Here is a 15,231-nt window from a genome sequence, read left to right as displayed (position 1 = left end):
TAAAAGGCTTTCTTGGATTCAGGTCTAACTGCTTTTTTTGCATTTAGAGAGTTCATTTTTCAGCTGTATTGAGATATAATTGACAAAAATGTAAGATTTCTAAGGCACACTGCATGGTCCCACCATCTAGCTACCGGTAGTTAACGTATCCATCATCTCACGTTGAAGTTGTCTTCTCAGTAAATTTCAGTGATCAAATACACTGTTATTAAGTATAGTCTCATTGACTTTTAGAAATATTTATTTATTTTTAGAGAGAAGGGAAGGGAGGGAGAAGGAGAGGGAGAGAAACATCAATGTGTGGTTGCCTTTCACACGCTCCCACCTGAGGACCTGTCCCCCAACCCAGGCCTATGCCCTGACTGCGAATGGAACCGGTGACCCTTTGGTTTGCAGTCGGGCACTCAATCCACTGAGCCACAGTAGCCAGGGCTCACATTGTTTTTCATTAGATAACGACTCTGTCATGAACAAGCACTTGATGGGCAGGGCCATGCTTGTCCCATTGTGATAGATCAGGGGTATCTTGATGTGTGTTGGCCCTGAGGTGCTCCGTGGGCCTGGAGCATGCAGACGTGGGTGGTCACTGTGAAGAGCTGCGGGTGAGGAACCTCTGCCTTGGTGCCTCAGGTAACCCTCCTGTGGACGTGCGCCCTTGTCCTTCCTACAGGTGGGACGGCTCGTTCATTATCGGTTGAATGTACCTGCCTCCCCATGGCCCTGATGTGGATGACCCCATGCGATTCAAGCCCTGGTTTAGAATTCACCTGACGGAGAAGAAATCGACCCACGGCGGAGTGCATGTATGGCCACAGCGGGCCGCACAACGGCCACATCCAGGTGAGTGTGTGCTCGGGCTCCCTTAGGTACGGCAGCCGTGTGCGGGCAAGGGGCCAGGCCTCCTCTCTCTTCCCGGTCTTGGTGCCAGCGAGTTTGCCATGGTGTGTCTGTAGCTACAAGCCCGTGTCCGTACAGAGCAGGAGAAATGGGAGGAAACAGGGCTCTACCCCCACTACTTCTGTGTGTTGTTTAGGCTGTGGTGCTGTATGTCACTCCCCAAAGAGTCACTAGTTGGACCTCTCCACTGGTTCTGCATCCAATTAAAAGCATTTGTTCTTTCCAACCACACCATTCCTCACTGTTGTTTTTTCAATACCCCTGAGACTACTAAATGATAGCCCCTTTTTCCTGCTCTAAGAATCGCCTTGGACAAGTGCTTGTTGTCATTGTAGCGCAGTGTTTCTTCAGATTGTAATCATCGGTTTTATATTATGCCACATATTATACTTCAGAAGCCATATTGAAGGAAAGAGTTTTTTTTCTAAAATAATTGTTGTCACAAAATAATTTTAATGCAGTAAACTTTTTGCTAAATTGTGTCAAAGGACACGGCTTACAAAAGAAGGGGGTATTTACTACATGTCGTGAAATTTTCAGCCCATGAATAATGCTCTTATAGACATTTTCCATCAACTGCATTTCTGAGCAAAATAACATGGCATTTCTCCTACAAACTTTAACAGTGACGCATGGCGCTCAAAGGGTTAAGCCTCATTGGAATCAGAGAAGGTGTGAGGGTGCTGTGCACCTGTGGGTGGGGTGAGCATGGCTCGGGAACATGGGGTGCCCCTGCTCCCTACGGATGTGGCATCCTAGGTCAGCCACACGGCCTGGGCCCCGCGGTGGGGCGGGGAGGTGCGGGCTCTGCACCGCTGCAGCCCCGTGCGGCTCTGCCACGCTCTCCCGTCACCCTCCCCGCAGCAACGGCCTGACCTGCCGCCGCATCTACCTCCCGCCCAGCCACCCGGAGGACCTCATCAGGCCGGGCCTCTTCAAAGGCACCTACGGCAGCCACGGCCTGGAGAGTGTCGTGCTCAGCTTCCATGGGAAGCATGCCAGGGCCACGAAGATCACGGTAAGTCCTCGGGCCACCGGGCGGGTTCAGCCCTGCGCGGATTTGTCAGGCGGGCCTTGGAGTTGCACGACTTGGGCGGCAGGCACCCTGGCTCCTTGGTAGGGCCCAGACCACAGCACCGCTTCCCCAGGATGTGTTTGGGAATCCAGGTCCTCAGGCCTGACCCAGACGCACCCAAGCTGGGTCTCAGGAGATTGTAAGCAGTTCGTCTTTCCCACACAGAGAAAACACTGATGCCCTTGCTCCACCCTGCGGATTCTCACGTAATGGGTAGCGGGCTGGGTACGGCTTCCGCAGGCTCCCCGGGTGACCCCAAGGGCTGTGACATTGGAGATCCCTGCGGTGGCGCCAGGAAATGTCCCCCTCCAAAGTCCCCCTCTGGAAATGTCCTTTATCCTGGCTCCTTTCCTTCCCTGTCTCACTTCCGCCCTCCCTTACCAGCCCGCCTGGATTACTCCCACTAAAACCCTGGTCCTCGGCCCTTGCCTCAGGCTCTGGGATGAGGAACCATCGATAAGATAAGGCACGCTGACTGGGTCTTGAGGGTGAGGGAATGTTCCGAGGGGCAGGGCCATCTGAGCTGAGACTTGAAGATGAGTCTCATTTTCCACCAGTGAAGGGTGAGAACAGAATGTCTGGGCAGAGGCACACCGTGTGGAGGCCGCCAGGTGACAGTGCGGGGTGTGCAAGCCACGTAGGAGACTCATGCTTGGGAGGGGACTGCGATAGAGGATGGAGCTGGGGCGAGACAGTGGGGGGTTTTTAGAAGATCACAAGTGCGTCACACTTGTGTTTGGGAAAAGGCATTATGGCCGAATCGATGGCCTGGGATGCAAGGTGCGAGTGGACAAGGGAGACCCCCTCAGAGGCTACGGCAGACAACGTGGCAGGGGAGGTGCTGTGGAGAACGTGGCGCTTGGGCCTCAGTGGCGGCAGTGGTGATTTTGTTCCAGGTATGGGGGAGGGTTTGGTCCCATCGTTCAGAAATCGGTCCAGATGTGCTCCAGGGCAGTGACAGCCACCTGTCCTTAATGCAGTGGCAGCTTTGCTGCAGTGACCCCACCCATCAGGGTGCTGTGTAGTTTATGAGACCTGAGCCCCAGCATTCCCTGCCTGTGTGTGTTTTCTTGAAGCTGGCGCGAGGAGCCACAAGAGGGCGCTGTCTGCAAGCCTTTGGTCTGGCACTTCCTCAGAGGCCAGGACTGGAAGCTGCTGCTCCATGGCCCAGCTTGGCCTCGACTTTACCTGCTGTCTGCTGTGGCTGCGGACTGCTGTCTCCAGGTAACGCCCTGACCTCTGAGACCTTCTGGGCAGAATGTGTTCCAAACAGTTGTGAAGGGGTTTTGGGAAAGTTGTTCCCGTGATCCGTGGCACCTCGGTCTCCAGTCTGGTAGCACAAAGCAACATCTACCCCCCTCTTCTCTTTTTTCCTGCTACTCTCTTTATCCCTTCTCTGTGCCTTACTATTTACTGAGCAAGTACCGTGTAATACAGCTCCATCCGGGAAAACTTTCTACAGTGGCATATTCTAGATCAGTACCTTTCAGTAGAGGAGCCAAAAGGCACATGTGGCTATTGAGCACATGAAATGTGGTCACTGCACTTGAGGTTCTGAATTTTGATATTTGTACCCTTGATTTTAACTGTGAACGGCCATGTGCGTGCCCTGGGTGAGAGGCTCAGTTGCTTAGAGTGGCGTTCCTGTGTGCCTAAGTTGTGGGTCCGATCCCCCATCAGGGCGCATCCAAGAAGCAGCCGGTGAATACATAAATAGGTGGAACAACGATCCACGTTGATATCACTCATTCTCTCCCCAAGGTTAATAAAAAGAAAACTTTATTTTAATGAAATAAACAGATACCCAGCCGTGTGCGCTGAGCCGCTAACACACCGGGCAGCGAAACCACAGCCCTGTGGCTGCTGCTCTTGACCCGCCCTCCCTGCTGGCTCACATGACAGCACCATGGGACCCAACCGAGGCCTCAGGACCCTGGTCACAGTAGTAGCTCGAGACATGCTCATCAGCTTCTTGCCTTTGAAGGCTTTTTAGTGTGAGCGCGCGGACAATGGCTTCCGTGTCTGCCTCATCTTCAGCTTGAGCTCTCAGTAGGTGCCAGGTACCCTGCAGGCTCACAAGTGCTCCCCAGGTGGGGTGGCCACTCATGCGAGTGCAGGGTGGAGACCCAGGCCCCAGGAGTGTGGCAACCTGTCCGCCTCCCTTCCCACAGAGCCAGGCCAGCTCCCAGGGAGCACAGTGAGCTCGAGGCCACTCCCTGCAGGCCTTGCCTCTCCTCTGGGAAACAACGTGTCTGGTTTCCTGAGAAGAGGAGGCTGTCTGGTGGCTGTTCAGGGACCGGAGACAAGACATCATTGGAGGAAAACCATCCTTTGGAAAGATCATGCTGGAGAACGTGAGCCGAGCTGCTGCCGCGGGTGAAAGCAGCCTCAGTGAATGAACCGCGAATGTGACTGAGAAGCACCCGGAGGAATGCCTGCTGCACCGAGCCGGAGACTCTGCTGTGAGAGAATGTCAAAGAGACCGTCCAATGCACCGAGGACTGCGTGAGCCACCTCACCGAGAAGTGGTAGTGGCGTGGCGCCCCTTAGGGGATGTTGGGAGAAGGCCGGTGAAATGAGATAGGCTCCCAAGAGGCCGCCCACTTCTCAGATGGGAAGAATCCCAGCTCTGCCCAGCAGAGGGTCGGTGCATTCTGAACCAAGGCCAGGGATGGGCAGTGCTGGCCCAGAGGGGCTGGTTCCCGTGGTTTCTCCCCAGCCTGGGGTCTGAGACACCAACCTGGTGCCGAGGACAGTGTGCTCGAAGGATGTCCCAGTCAGGCCAGCGCAGGCCAGGGGCAGGCGGCCTTCCTGCTCTCCAGGCTGTCGCCTTCCTGCCACAGCAGCGGAAAGTTTGAAGACAAGAGAAAGAGAGTGGAGCCGGGAGTGGGGAGCGGCCCTGCCACACCAGGAGTGCGTTTCATGCCCTGTTTCATAAAGAACTCTATTCCGCAAAGCTATCGTTTAGAATGGAAGGGCAGGGGAAGTGCTTTTGGGACAAGGTAAAGCTAAAGGAGTTCCGGCACATGCCTGGCTGTGTGCCTGGTGGGTGTGCTTCAGACGTGTGGCAGGGTGACGGAGAGGGATGGGGTCGACGATCATGGGCGGTGCAGTTAAATGTGTCGGGTTTCCTCCAGGGTCCACAGATGATTCCGTCTGCACCCGTGGGGACACAGCCCTCCCTCCGTTCACACCTACCTTAGCCTTCGGGGTCTGAGAAAGGAGGGCACGGTCTCGCCGCCACACCCAGAGCTGGGGATCGAAGGCCTGGATCTGGAAAGACAAAGAGTCCCTGAAAAGGTGAGGGCTCTCCAGGTGGACCCACGACCCTCCCCTTGTCCGCCCCTTCCCCCCACCCCCGTCTCTCTCACCCCCCCAGTCCCAGCTGTGAGGCCCAGGACCCTTTCCCTCCGCAGCCCGGCACCGCCCTCCACCAGAGCCCCGCCGCCCACCTACCTCTTCACACTCCTCCTTGGTGACCCATGCCCTGTAGCCCATGGAGCGGAAGAATTCAAACCGCTGCTTCTGGAACATGGGACGCCAGGCGCGGTTGTTGTTCCCGTAGAGGAAGAAAATGATGGCCTCTTTAGGGGCGCAGCGGTCCTCTTCCATGTCAATGGCGAGGTAGCTGAGGAAAGCCATCAGGGTGTCAGCTGAGAGCAGACGGAGAGGGGCCCTGCCTGCAGTCAGCTTCCCAGAGAGGACGCAGGCAGGACGGCCTTCACACAGGACCCGCAGGAGCCCCATGCAGGGTCGCAGAGCGCCTCCCAGGCACAAGAAGCCCCTGCTGAGCAGGCAGCTGAAGGGCCCCTCTCCTACCTTGACGATGCAGATACAGTGAACTGAGTGGGGAAGCCCACCCCCTTCGTTGACCCTGCCGTGCGCGCGCACACCCGTCTCCCTGTCGTGTGAGCCCCTGGACAGCTCCTGCGGGCAGGAGCCGACTGGCCCATCTCAGTCCTCACGGTTTCCTACCAAGTGACTGAGGCAGGACTGGGTTCCTTGGCGCATTCCCTCAGGGGCCCTTCTGAATGCTCCCATCCTCACACTCCCTGGCCCTGGAGGTGCACTTTGTAAGGTTTCATAGGACGAATGACCGAACGCTTTGTGTCCTCGTCAAGTGCAAAACTGATGCCCTCAGAGACTCAATGTCATACAGATTGTGCGACATGAAGAGGAGGGTGCCGAGTGTTTTAAGAACCCGTTGATATATATGTGCTTTTTGTTTGTTTGTTTATTTAAATTAGCAATGCTTTTCCTTGGCTACCGGGGTGCAGAAGTGAGGAGGTCCGAAGGTTTTGGCGTTTGAGTTAGTTTCAGAGGAGATTGTGTCTTTCAGTTACATGCGTGTAAAAGTACCGCGACAGAAAGCACAATATACAGTCAGGGAAGGGTGTTGGGAAGAGCAGCGAAACGAAGAAGGGAGTGTCAGGGTGGTCACCGGGTTTGATGGAGGGTGCAGAGAGAGCTGATTTCACAGCGAGAACTCTGGCCTCGGTTGAGAACAACATGAGCCAGTGGACTTGTTGGGTGGGGGGGTGGGGAAGTGGTTAGAGCTGTGTTTCGAAGTCCATTCAGGGAGATTGGTAAGAAAGAGCCCTGGGTCTTACTGTTTGTTCTCCTCCCCCGAGGAGATGTGTATTGATTCAGAGAGAGGGAGAGACATTGACGTGAGCGAGAAACCCGGATCGGTCGCCTCCTTCAGGAGCCCTGACCGCGACCGAACCCGCAACACTTCGGTGGACCGCACGGCACTCGAAACAGCCGAACAGGCCGGCCCGGGACCCGGGGCGAGTATTCACAATCGATCTGTGGTATGTGACGGGAGCCTGCCTTGAGGAGAAAGACCGTGACATTTGGTGTCGTCGAGAGGTGTGGCGGGATGTGGGGGAGAAGACTTAGGAACGGTTCGTCTCAAGCCTGTTTACTCAGGGGAAGGGTGGTGTGAAATGTTTGTGAGGACCTGATGTTTTCTTGTGGTTTCTTCAGTCTTGTAACGGACATTGGTGTTGTTGGGTCTTCCTAAGAACAGTGTAAGAAACGCGGTAGTCCAGTCCTATCAAGTTCACCCCCAGTGTACACGGTAGAAATGGGGTGGAAAGCAGGTGAGAGGTCGGAGACCCGCTCGTGTCCCCGCGCTCCCCAGAGGATGAAAGTGACTGATGGGGTTCAGCACGGTACTCACAGGGCCAGGAAGAAGTGGATGCGCCGGTACTGCCAGGAGAACAGGACGGCGCGGCTCAAATAGGCCAGGACCATTGAGAGCAGGTACTGGTGGGAAGAGGAGGAAGACACACACGAGGACTCACATTGTGAAAGAGGAAGAAGAGCGGGATAAGGGAAAGGCTGATGCTCCCGGCATGGCAGGCGCCTAGGGTCTCAGAGATGCTCTGTGTTTGGGCCGGCCGGCATCGGGAGGGTCTCTGAGAAGCTGGAGCGAGGGGGAGTCCCCAAGAGCTGAGAGAAGAGGGACAAGCCTTGGGCTCAGGTCCCAGAAGAGCCGGGGCAGAGGCAGGGTTGCCGTCCGCACTGCGAGACACGCCTAGGTCCCCGAAGGCAGGTTGGGGGGGGAACTGCGGGCTCAGGAAACCGCCGCCTGATCCGAGGGTCGATGGTAGAGCAGGAACCCCTCTCACCTTATCTGAGATTCTCAGCTGCGCGTCCCACTCAAGGAAACGTTTGATGACAGGGTCCTCTGTGAAGAGAGGGCAAGTGTGAGCCTGATGACAGCAACGGAGTTTCCGTGGGAGCGTACCGGGCTCAAGAGGGGAAGCGTGCCGCTCTGGGGGAAGGTTGAGGAGCGGGGCGAAGGGTGAGGCTGCCAGGAAGAGGGATAGAGGAGATCGTTCCCTGGGAAAGGAAGCAGGGGTGTCACCACCCTCACCCACCCAGTCCCGGGGGACCGAGCGACACGTAGGGTGGCAGCAGCTTATCTGCGTGACTGAGATCTTAGCGACTCAGTGCTGCTCCCCCATCACGCATGAATGCAGCCCTGCTCATTCATGCCAGAGCCATTCCGTCCTTTGTCTGTTGACAGTCACATCAAGGCGTGAAGTTGGCCTCCTTCTCTCCCCTTACACACGTGAAGGTATTTAGATTCAAAAGGCCAGTGAGAGCTCAGAAGTCTCCGAGGGTGCAATACTCACAGGCCACGTGATTCCCAGTGCAAACCCTCCTCAAGTCTAGCCTAATCTAAGGGTCCCCACTGAGACTCGATAGGGAGCCCACCTAGGAAGGAGAGCCCACCAACCAGCAGGGAGTTCTTTTCTGTTGGAAAAGTATAGTTCTTCAAAGTTGTGACTTAAGAGTAGGCTAGGAGGGGGCTCTCCAGGGTATCTGCTTACTGAGAAGCCTGGCAAAGGCCTCCTGGTGTTCTCGCTGGACCGTTGTACCGCGCTTCCTTTTCAGGGTCATTTTGAGACCGTCCCGGTCCTCCACGAGCCAGGTGTTGTTAGGCGTGGGGACGGTCTCCTCCTGTGCCCCCCGCCTCTCTGCTCGCCCCCTCTTCCGCTTTGCTGCGGTTGTCCGAGCAGCGGTGGTGGATTCCACACTGGCGCCTGAGTTAAGAACCCAGGGTACGTTATAAGGCTTTTGCCTTTGAAATTCAGCTATTGGTCACCAAAACCCGACCTCGTTTCCACCCCACCTCTCCCCCCGTCCCTAGAAACCAACCCCTCCATTCTTTCTTGTCTCATAGGCTACCGGCCTTCTCCCCTGCCATCTTTTCATCTTCCTCCTTTGGTGAATCCAATACTCCGCCCCTCCACCGCCCCCCATGTTCACCTTGCTGTTATTCTTCTGTGTCCTCAAAGGTCTTCCTCGTTTGAGAGGATTTCTCCCATTGAAGGGGGACAAAAGGACCGTCCTTGTTTCTTCCCTTCCCTTCTCTCATCTTTGAATCTCATCTCCTATCCCTCCTTGCTTGCCTCCCAGGCTGTCCTTTCATGGGGATCTCCTGGTCCCCAGCTCCTGTCATCTCCTGTAATCCGGTGGTGCTCTGAATCTCTCCTTTCTTTCACACACAGCCTGCTCAGGGCCCCCTTCCTCCTTAATGTCAACCGTGCCAAATCCCGCCGCCCCCTGTTTCCTCACCTGATTGTCCTGCGTTCCCCCGAGTAACTCTGAGCTCCATCGGGCTCCCTGAGGTGCTCGGCTCTGGGCCAAGGTGGTCACAGTTGGCACTTGAGTCAGTGTCAGCCATGGCTCCTTGTTCTCCTTCCGTAAATGTGGGCGATCACAGAAGTAGTTGCCCACCTGGGCTGCCTAGCGCCACGGAATGGATCCTCCCAATCAGGAGGTTCGGAAGCCTCTGATGTCATCGGTTATTCCCACCCGGCCACCAGTTTGAAAGACTCCAACACACATATGTACCTGCCATACATAGAATCCATGTAAGTGCCACGCATGCACTTACTTCTCCTGACGGTCAGGGTAAACAGTGTCTCCTGCTGCTGACCCTACAAGCTCAGACCAGCCTCCAGAGCTGTCCTCCAGTGTCAGCATCGCTCTTTACCTCGTCCCCAGCCAGTGCGCTGTTGTCTCCATTCTGAGCCTGAACTGGGTTGGCAGGTCTTCTCTCCCATTTCCATTTCAGAGTGTTGCCTGGCGGGAGAGGGAGGTAAAGCAGAAATACTAAGACCTTTCAAGAGCGGGGTAAAAGTGTAAAAAAGTTCCTGGGTCCGTGGCCCTGCCAAGTGACAATTTAGTTTCAAACGGCGAATTTGGTGCGCTGACCTGCGTGGCTCGTTGCACTGAGCATTGATCCTGCAAGCGACAGTTTCACCCGTGTGATTCCCGGTCAGGGCACCTGCCTGGGTCGCAGGCTGGTCCCCGTCTGGGGCCCTGTGCAAGCGGTCTTTGCCTCTCTCACACATCGGTTTCTCTCCCTGTCTTCCTCTCTGTCTCTCTTCCCAGCTCTTCCCTTGTACAATAGTGAATGAGTTGATCTTATTAAAATAATCAGTTGAGCGCGGTACAGGCACTTTGGAAAACGACAAGCACAGCACCAGCAAGCACAGGTTTTGGCGACGCTCGATGTCTCAGGAAACGATGTTCAGGATTTGGAAGCAGGGGAAACGCATCCTCAACCCTCAGGCAGCTTTCATTCCAAGAGACGTTGTGAGAACCTAAAATCCTAGAAAGCCGCACATGCGCTCACATGCTTCAGACGGTGTCTGCGATTTGAGGGAGTCCATGAAGCACCCAAAGCCTGCCCCTCAAGTCCAGGGAAGGAACTCTCGTCCACATATCCACGTTTTCAGCCTGTGTTTCACTCTTGAGTCAGACATTTCACTACCGCTCAGGTACCCTATGAATGAAATGTCACCCACACAGGAAGACTTAAGTGGAAAGGTCTCCAGTTGAAGACAGAACAGAATGTTCCCTGTGCAGGTGGGGAGGGCAGATGCAGAAAAGGTACCGACCAACCCGTTACGCCGCAGGGTCAGCGGATGCTGTTTCTGAACCACCTGCCAGCCTCACAGCTCTCCTGTTTTCCTGGGCACGGAACCCTTTACTTCCTTTTGTTTATCCTCCCTCCCTCCCTCCCTTGCTTTCTTATTGTGGTGAAATAACATACTCAGTTTACCGTTTTAACCACAACAGAGGTTAAATTCGCGGGTATCGAACGCATGCACCTTGTGCTACAGTCACCGCCGTCCGTCCGCAGAACTTTGTCGTCTTCCCAAACTGAGACTCTGCACCCAACAAAGATGAACTTTTATCCGTCTCCCCCGGTCCTGGTAGCCAGCCACCCTTGCGCCTCCTGTCCGTAGGAGCTTGACTACTGTAGGGAACCCGTATCGGTGGAATCCTATAGTGTCTGTACATTTATTTCAGGCTTATTTTGTCAGCGTAAGGTTTCAAGGTTCATGCATGTTGTTGCATGCGCCAGAATTTCCTTCTTTTTATAGGATGGATGATATCGATTATAGAAACCGTATCTTGTTGCTGCATCCATGGGCTGATGGACACTCGGGTTGTTTCCACCCTTGGGCCGTGAGTCGTGCTTCTGATCCATCATTTGAACACTTGGATGAGACAGTCAGGATGTACCCGAAGTTGTATTTTTTATTTGTTCACGTCCATGTTTCTAATCTGCTTGTACCAACCCTGAGTGAAGTCCCATCAGTTCTTCCAGAAAACGGTATGGCAGCTCCTCAACATTCTATGACGTAGCAATTCCAGGTCTGGGAATTTCTTGGAAGGAAATGAAAGGAGAACTTGGAAGAGCTATGTGCACCTCCCGGTTTGTTGCAGCATTATTCAGCAGAGCCGAGGTGTGGAAAGAACCTGGGTCCGTCAGTGGATGAGCGGGTACAGAAGACGTGAGATGTCCTTTTCAAGTGGCACGTTACTCAAGTAGGAGAAGGAACGGAATGCAGCCATCTGGGACAGTGGGGATATAGGCCTCGAGGGGGTTACGTGAAGTGAAAGAAACCAGACAGAGGAAGCAAATTCTCTGCCTTCTAGCAGTTTGTTTCCTTTTCGTTCTGATTTCTTTACTGTGTTGCTTAGCAAATGTTTCTTTTTCCAGAGCGTGGTTTTTGTGAGAAGTTGTAGAAGCTGGAGATCATTGGTCTGTCTTGTCAAGACATCTTTGCAAAGCCTAAATTAATATGATCCATGATTAACTTTGTTCTAAGTCCAGACAGCATGAGCATCAACGATGGATAATGAAGTAATTTGTCCCCAAATTCAGTGTAATTTTTAGACACCTTAATCTTAATGTTATGATGGATGTTTTAAAGCCAGCACTGGTAGTTACAGTGCCCAAACTGGGTGGGTGGCTCTCTTCTCGCTTTTCTAGGCGTGTCTGTACCCTTACTTTTCATCCCATCGGAGGATATTAGGTATCCACTTCTTTAGATGTGAGAAACTTGTCTGCCCTAGGAAGAAGCTCTGGGGTGCTTGCAGGGGTCCGTTCTTTTGGTTTCTGGGCCGACAGCCTGACTGGATGCGCGGATGGCGGATAGGAAGTGAGAAATGCATCCGTGAGCCTCCCGCTGAGGCCCTCAGCTAACGGGGCTGCCTGTGGGCCCGCTCCCCACTCCAGCCCAGCATCCGGCTCCAGCCCTGTGGTGGTCTTTCCTTCAGTTTTCTCTCCATGTGTTGCCCCTCTCCCAGCCTCCCAGTCCCCCAGCCCGCCATTTCTGTCCTTTGCTCTGTTACTTTGTAGAGTCGTGAGCAACGCTCCGTGAGTGCACCAAGTGTCCCGAGCCCCAAATGCCTCCCCAGCCAGCCTTTCCTCTGTGCCCCTTTGGAGGGGGCTGCGAAGGCTCCTGTTAAGGCTGATGTCGCCCAGGAGCAGCGGGGTCACAGGGAGCAGCCTGCTCACTCACCCCCTTGTTGGGTGTGGCGTGCATCATTAGCACCCAGGACTGGGGATGAAAGAACAGAGTAAGAAAGTCGTGGCGACCCCGTTCTCTTGGGCCCGAAGTTGACCTGTTCACCTCTCTGAAAAGGACCATCGTTCCCCTTAAGCCCGTCTCGGAAGATTGTGGTTATTACTTGCTTTAGCGCTTCCTACCCTGTTGTCAATTGAAAGCGGAGCAGGTGATGTCCTCTTACCAAGTACCTCCCCCAGGAACTGAGGGCCGCGCTCCTCCATGGAAACATGTGTGGTTGGGGACGGAGAAGTAGGCAGGCAGGGCGGTGGGGCTTCGCTGTGGGCCAGGCTGCTGACTGGGCGCTGAAGCACTCCGGCTTTCTTCCCGGTCTGGGGGCTAGTTGGTGCCTTTATGTATTCAGTCATTTCCGTGGGTCTGTTCCTCTGAGACTCCCCTTGTGAGGTGCCCCTCCTTCACGTGGCTGCGCCACCAGCACAGGTAGAGCGTGGCGTTCCTGCAGAGCAGCTGACTGTGTGGGGAGATACGTTCAGTCCCTATAGCTGGGCCGATTTCATTGTCTTGTTGCTTCCGCATCGCACCAGAGACTCTCCACGCTGTGATCACATGGCCATTTTGGAGTGCTGTATTGGCTAGTGTTTCTGGGTTGGGATTTGGTGACATTTGGGGCGATTTCCTGTCAAACGACTGTAAGTTCTTCATGGGCCTTCCACGTCCATGCGCCATTCTGGGTGGCTCAGCTGTGCGCTCCAAGCTCTTGCCCCCTCCTGTCTGCCTCAGGGAACCTCAGGCTGTTGTCGGGACCCGTCTGCCCTGCCACATTTCCTCTGCAGTTCTTCCAACTCCTAGCATCCCCTCCCCCTGCTCCTGTGGTCCTTGGGCTTCACCCTTGCCCTCAGAATGATTCTCATGCTGGCTGCTGCCTCCGGCGCGGCTGTCCCCCCTGACTGCGGGTCCCACCGCAAGGCCGATCTGCTCAGGATCTTCCGATCCTCCTGCCTTGTGCACGTCCAGACTTTAGTTTCTTGTCTTGCCCCTGCTTCACATCTCACCAACCCAGGAGACGTGTGTCCCTCCAGAGGAAGTGAGTTGGGGAGGCTCGAGTGGTCATCTCTCCTGGAAATGTAACCCTTGCTGTCCTCTCGTCTCATGGGCGAGAACAACGCTTCTGTGATTCCTCTAAAGCCCAGAATTTCAGGGGCAGGAAGCTGGTGCTCCGCCGGTGCCCTCCCCGCCTTTATCCTGTGGGAGCCCGCGTGGTCCTGGCTGTACCCTCAGTTCCTCTGTTATTTGTCCATAGCTCAGTGTGTTAAATCTCTTTAGAGTTAGAACCAAGCTCGCTACACCAGTCCCTGTGTACACACACTCAAGAAAAGTTGTGTGACTCTTAGGGACGACCAGCTGGCTTTTATGAGTACTATGACCAGTTCTTCTCTTTGATAACTGCTTTTTGAGTGTTGTGAGGCTATTTGATGATGTCATCTTAGAGCAGCATGGAGATGGTTGTCCAAGCGTGGTGAGCTCTCATCCGTGGCCGGTGTGGCTCAATGGATTGAACATCGGCCTGCCAACTGAAGGGTCGCCAGTGCGCTTCCCAGCCAGAGCACATGCGTGTGTTGCAGGCCAGGTCCCCAGTTGGGGGCATGTGAGAGGCAACCAATCAATGTTTCTCTCTCACATCCCTGTCTCCCTCCTTCCCCTCCCTCTGAAAGTAAATAAATAAAATCTTCAAAAAGGCAAAAAGAGTGCGAGCACTCCAAATAGCATCGTAGAGGGAGGCAGGTGCTCACGTGTCCCGGGCATTACAGGCTGTGACCCCCAGAGGACAGCATACGTGGTCAATAAGGCCCCTGCAGAGCACGTCTTGGCTGTGGGTGTAGGGGGTCGGGCAGGTAGCTGGTGTTTGTGCACGCAGACCCAGGGAAAAGCCGTGAGATAGGAAAATCTACCTCTGTAAGGGAGAGCAGGGAGCAGACTGAAGCAGAGGCTGGCCAAACTTACATATGAGGTACGTCTGGGGCAGCTGAAGAATGAAATGGATCCCCACACCACTTGGCAAGCACCAAAGAATGACATAGGAAAGAGGGGTGAAAGTCACAGGTACTAGTACATGAGTGCAGCCAGGTATAGGTAATTACATGTTTGGCCCGGGTGGGACAAGCACCTGTTCTGGGAACCAGTACACAGCAGGAGACTATGGAGGATGCCGATTTAAATCTAAATGAAGATCATTTCTGATCAACCAGTCTCTGAGAGGTGTTTGCAGAAATGAGCCTCCATTCTGGCTCAGGTCCAACCTGTGGGACAGACACAGTCACGTCAAAGAACAATCTTCTCCGTAGGTGGGTAGGGACTTCTGGGGAGCAGGAACTGGTGTGGTCAGGGGTAGGTCAGGATGTGAGCAACAGACTGGGGACAAGGGCCATGACGAGGTGAACACACACACGTGCGTGCGGGGATGTGGGCAGACAAAGGAGGCTATCTGGAGGTTTCTTTTGACTGGTTATTCTTGACCCCTTGAAAACGGTTGGGAAATTCAGAGAATAATTTATATTATCTTCATTTGGTATCCTAAAGTGTTTAATCTGCCCCCAACGAAAGCAGGTTTCACAATGCAGGAGCATATTTTTGTGAGTTTGCTTTTGAAGGCAACTCACCCTTATTCCCTGGCATAGGTGGGAGCGTGAGCCAGCCTTGATTCAGAAGCGAAGGGTCTGAGTTAGGAGCTGGCAGACATCCTCCATACTCAACAGCAGAACGAGCACAAGCAGAGGAAAACACTAGGCATACATTATACAAGCTGGATATCTTAGTCGGGGCACAAGGGTTCCCAAAAGAGCCACTCTAAATGCCCACAGGCTGCGCCCTCTGCTGTGAGCTCCATGGATCCATGACAGGGACAGGAAGAGAGTG

The 15,231-nt window shown here is 54.4% G+C and overlaps 1 protein-coding gene and 1 pseudogene across 1 annotated transcript; one reads left to right on the top strand and one right to left on the bottom strand.

Moving 5' to 3' along the window:
- Nucleotides 1–4,487: 4,487 nt before the first annotated feature.
- Nucleotides 4,488–9,173, bottom strand: LOC149994360 (speedy protein E4A-like). Its single transcript, XM_090259045.1, has 7 exons — nt 9,065–9,173; nt 8,317–8,529; nt 7,728–7,790; nt 7,609–7,667; nt 7,158–7,243; nt 5,429–5,600; nt 4,488–4,517 (listed from the first exon to the last, which is right to left on the bottom strand). The coding sequence occupies exons 1-7, from the start codon at nt 9,171–9,173 to the stop codon at nt 4,488–4,490; spliced, it is 732 nt and encodes a 243-aa protein (XP_090115171.1).
- Nucleotides 9,174–11,491: 2,318 nt separating this feature from the next.
- LOC149994358 (F-box only protein 31-like) overlaps nt 11,492–15,231 on the top strand; it is a 93,155-nt pseudogene continuing 89,415 nt past the window's right edge.

This window comes from Furipterus horrens, unplaced genomic scaffold (genome assembly GCF_987537825.1).
Source record: "Furipterus horrens unplaced genomic scaffold, mFurHor1.1.pri manual_scaffold_13, whole genome shotgun sequence".
In the NCBI taxonomy this organism is placed as follows: Eukaryota; Metazoa; Chordata; class Mammalia; order Chiroptera; family Furipteridae; genus Furipterus; species Furipterus horrens.
This window is presented reverse-complemented; position numbering and strand designations above follow the sequence as displayed.

Excerpts from the sequence above, each read along its gene's own strand:
- LOC149994360 (XM_090259045.1), bottom strand. The coding sequence starts at position 9,173 with ATGGCTGACACTGACTCAAGTGCCAACTGTGACCACCTTGGCCCAGAG. Across the intron at positions 8,530-9,064 it reads GGGGAACGCAGGACAATCAG|GCGCCAGTGTGGAATCCACC; the intron begins GTGAGGAAACAG and ends TTCTTAACTCAG. Across the intron at positions 7,244-7,608 it reads AGCTGAGAATCTCAGATAAG|TACCTGCTCTCAATGGTCCT; the intron begins GTGAGAGGGGTT and ends TCTTCCCACCAG.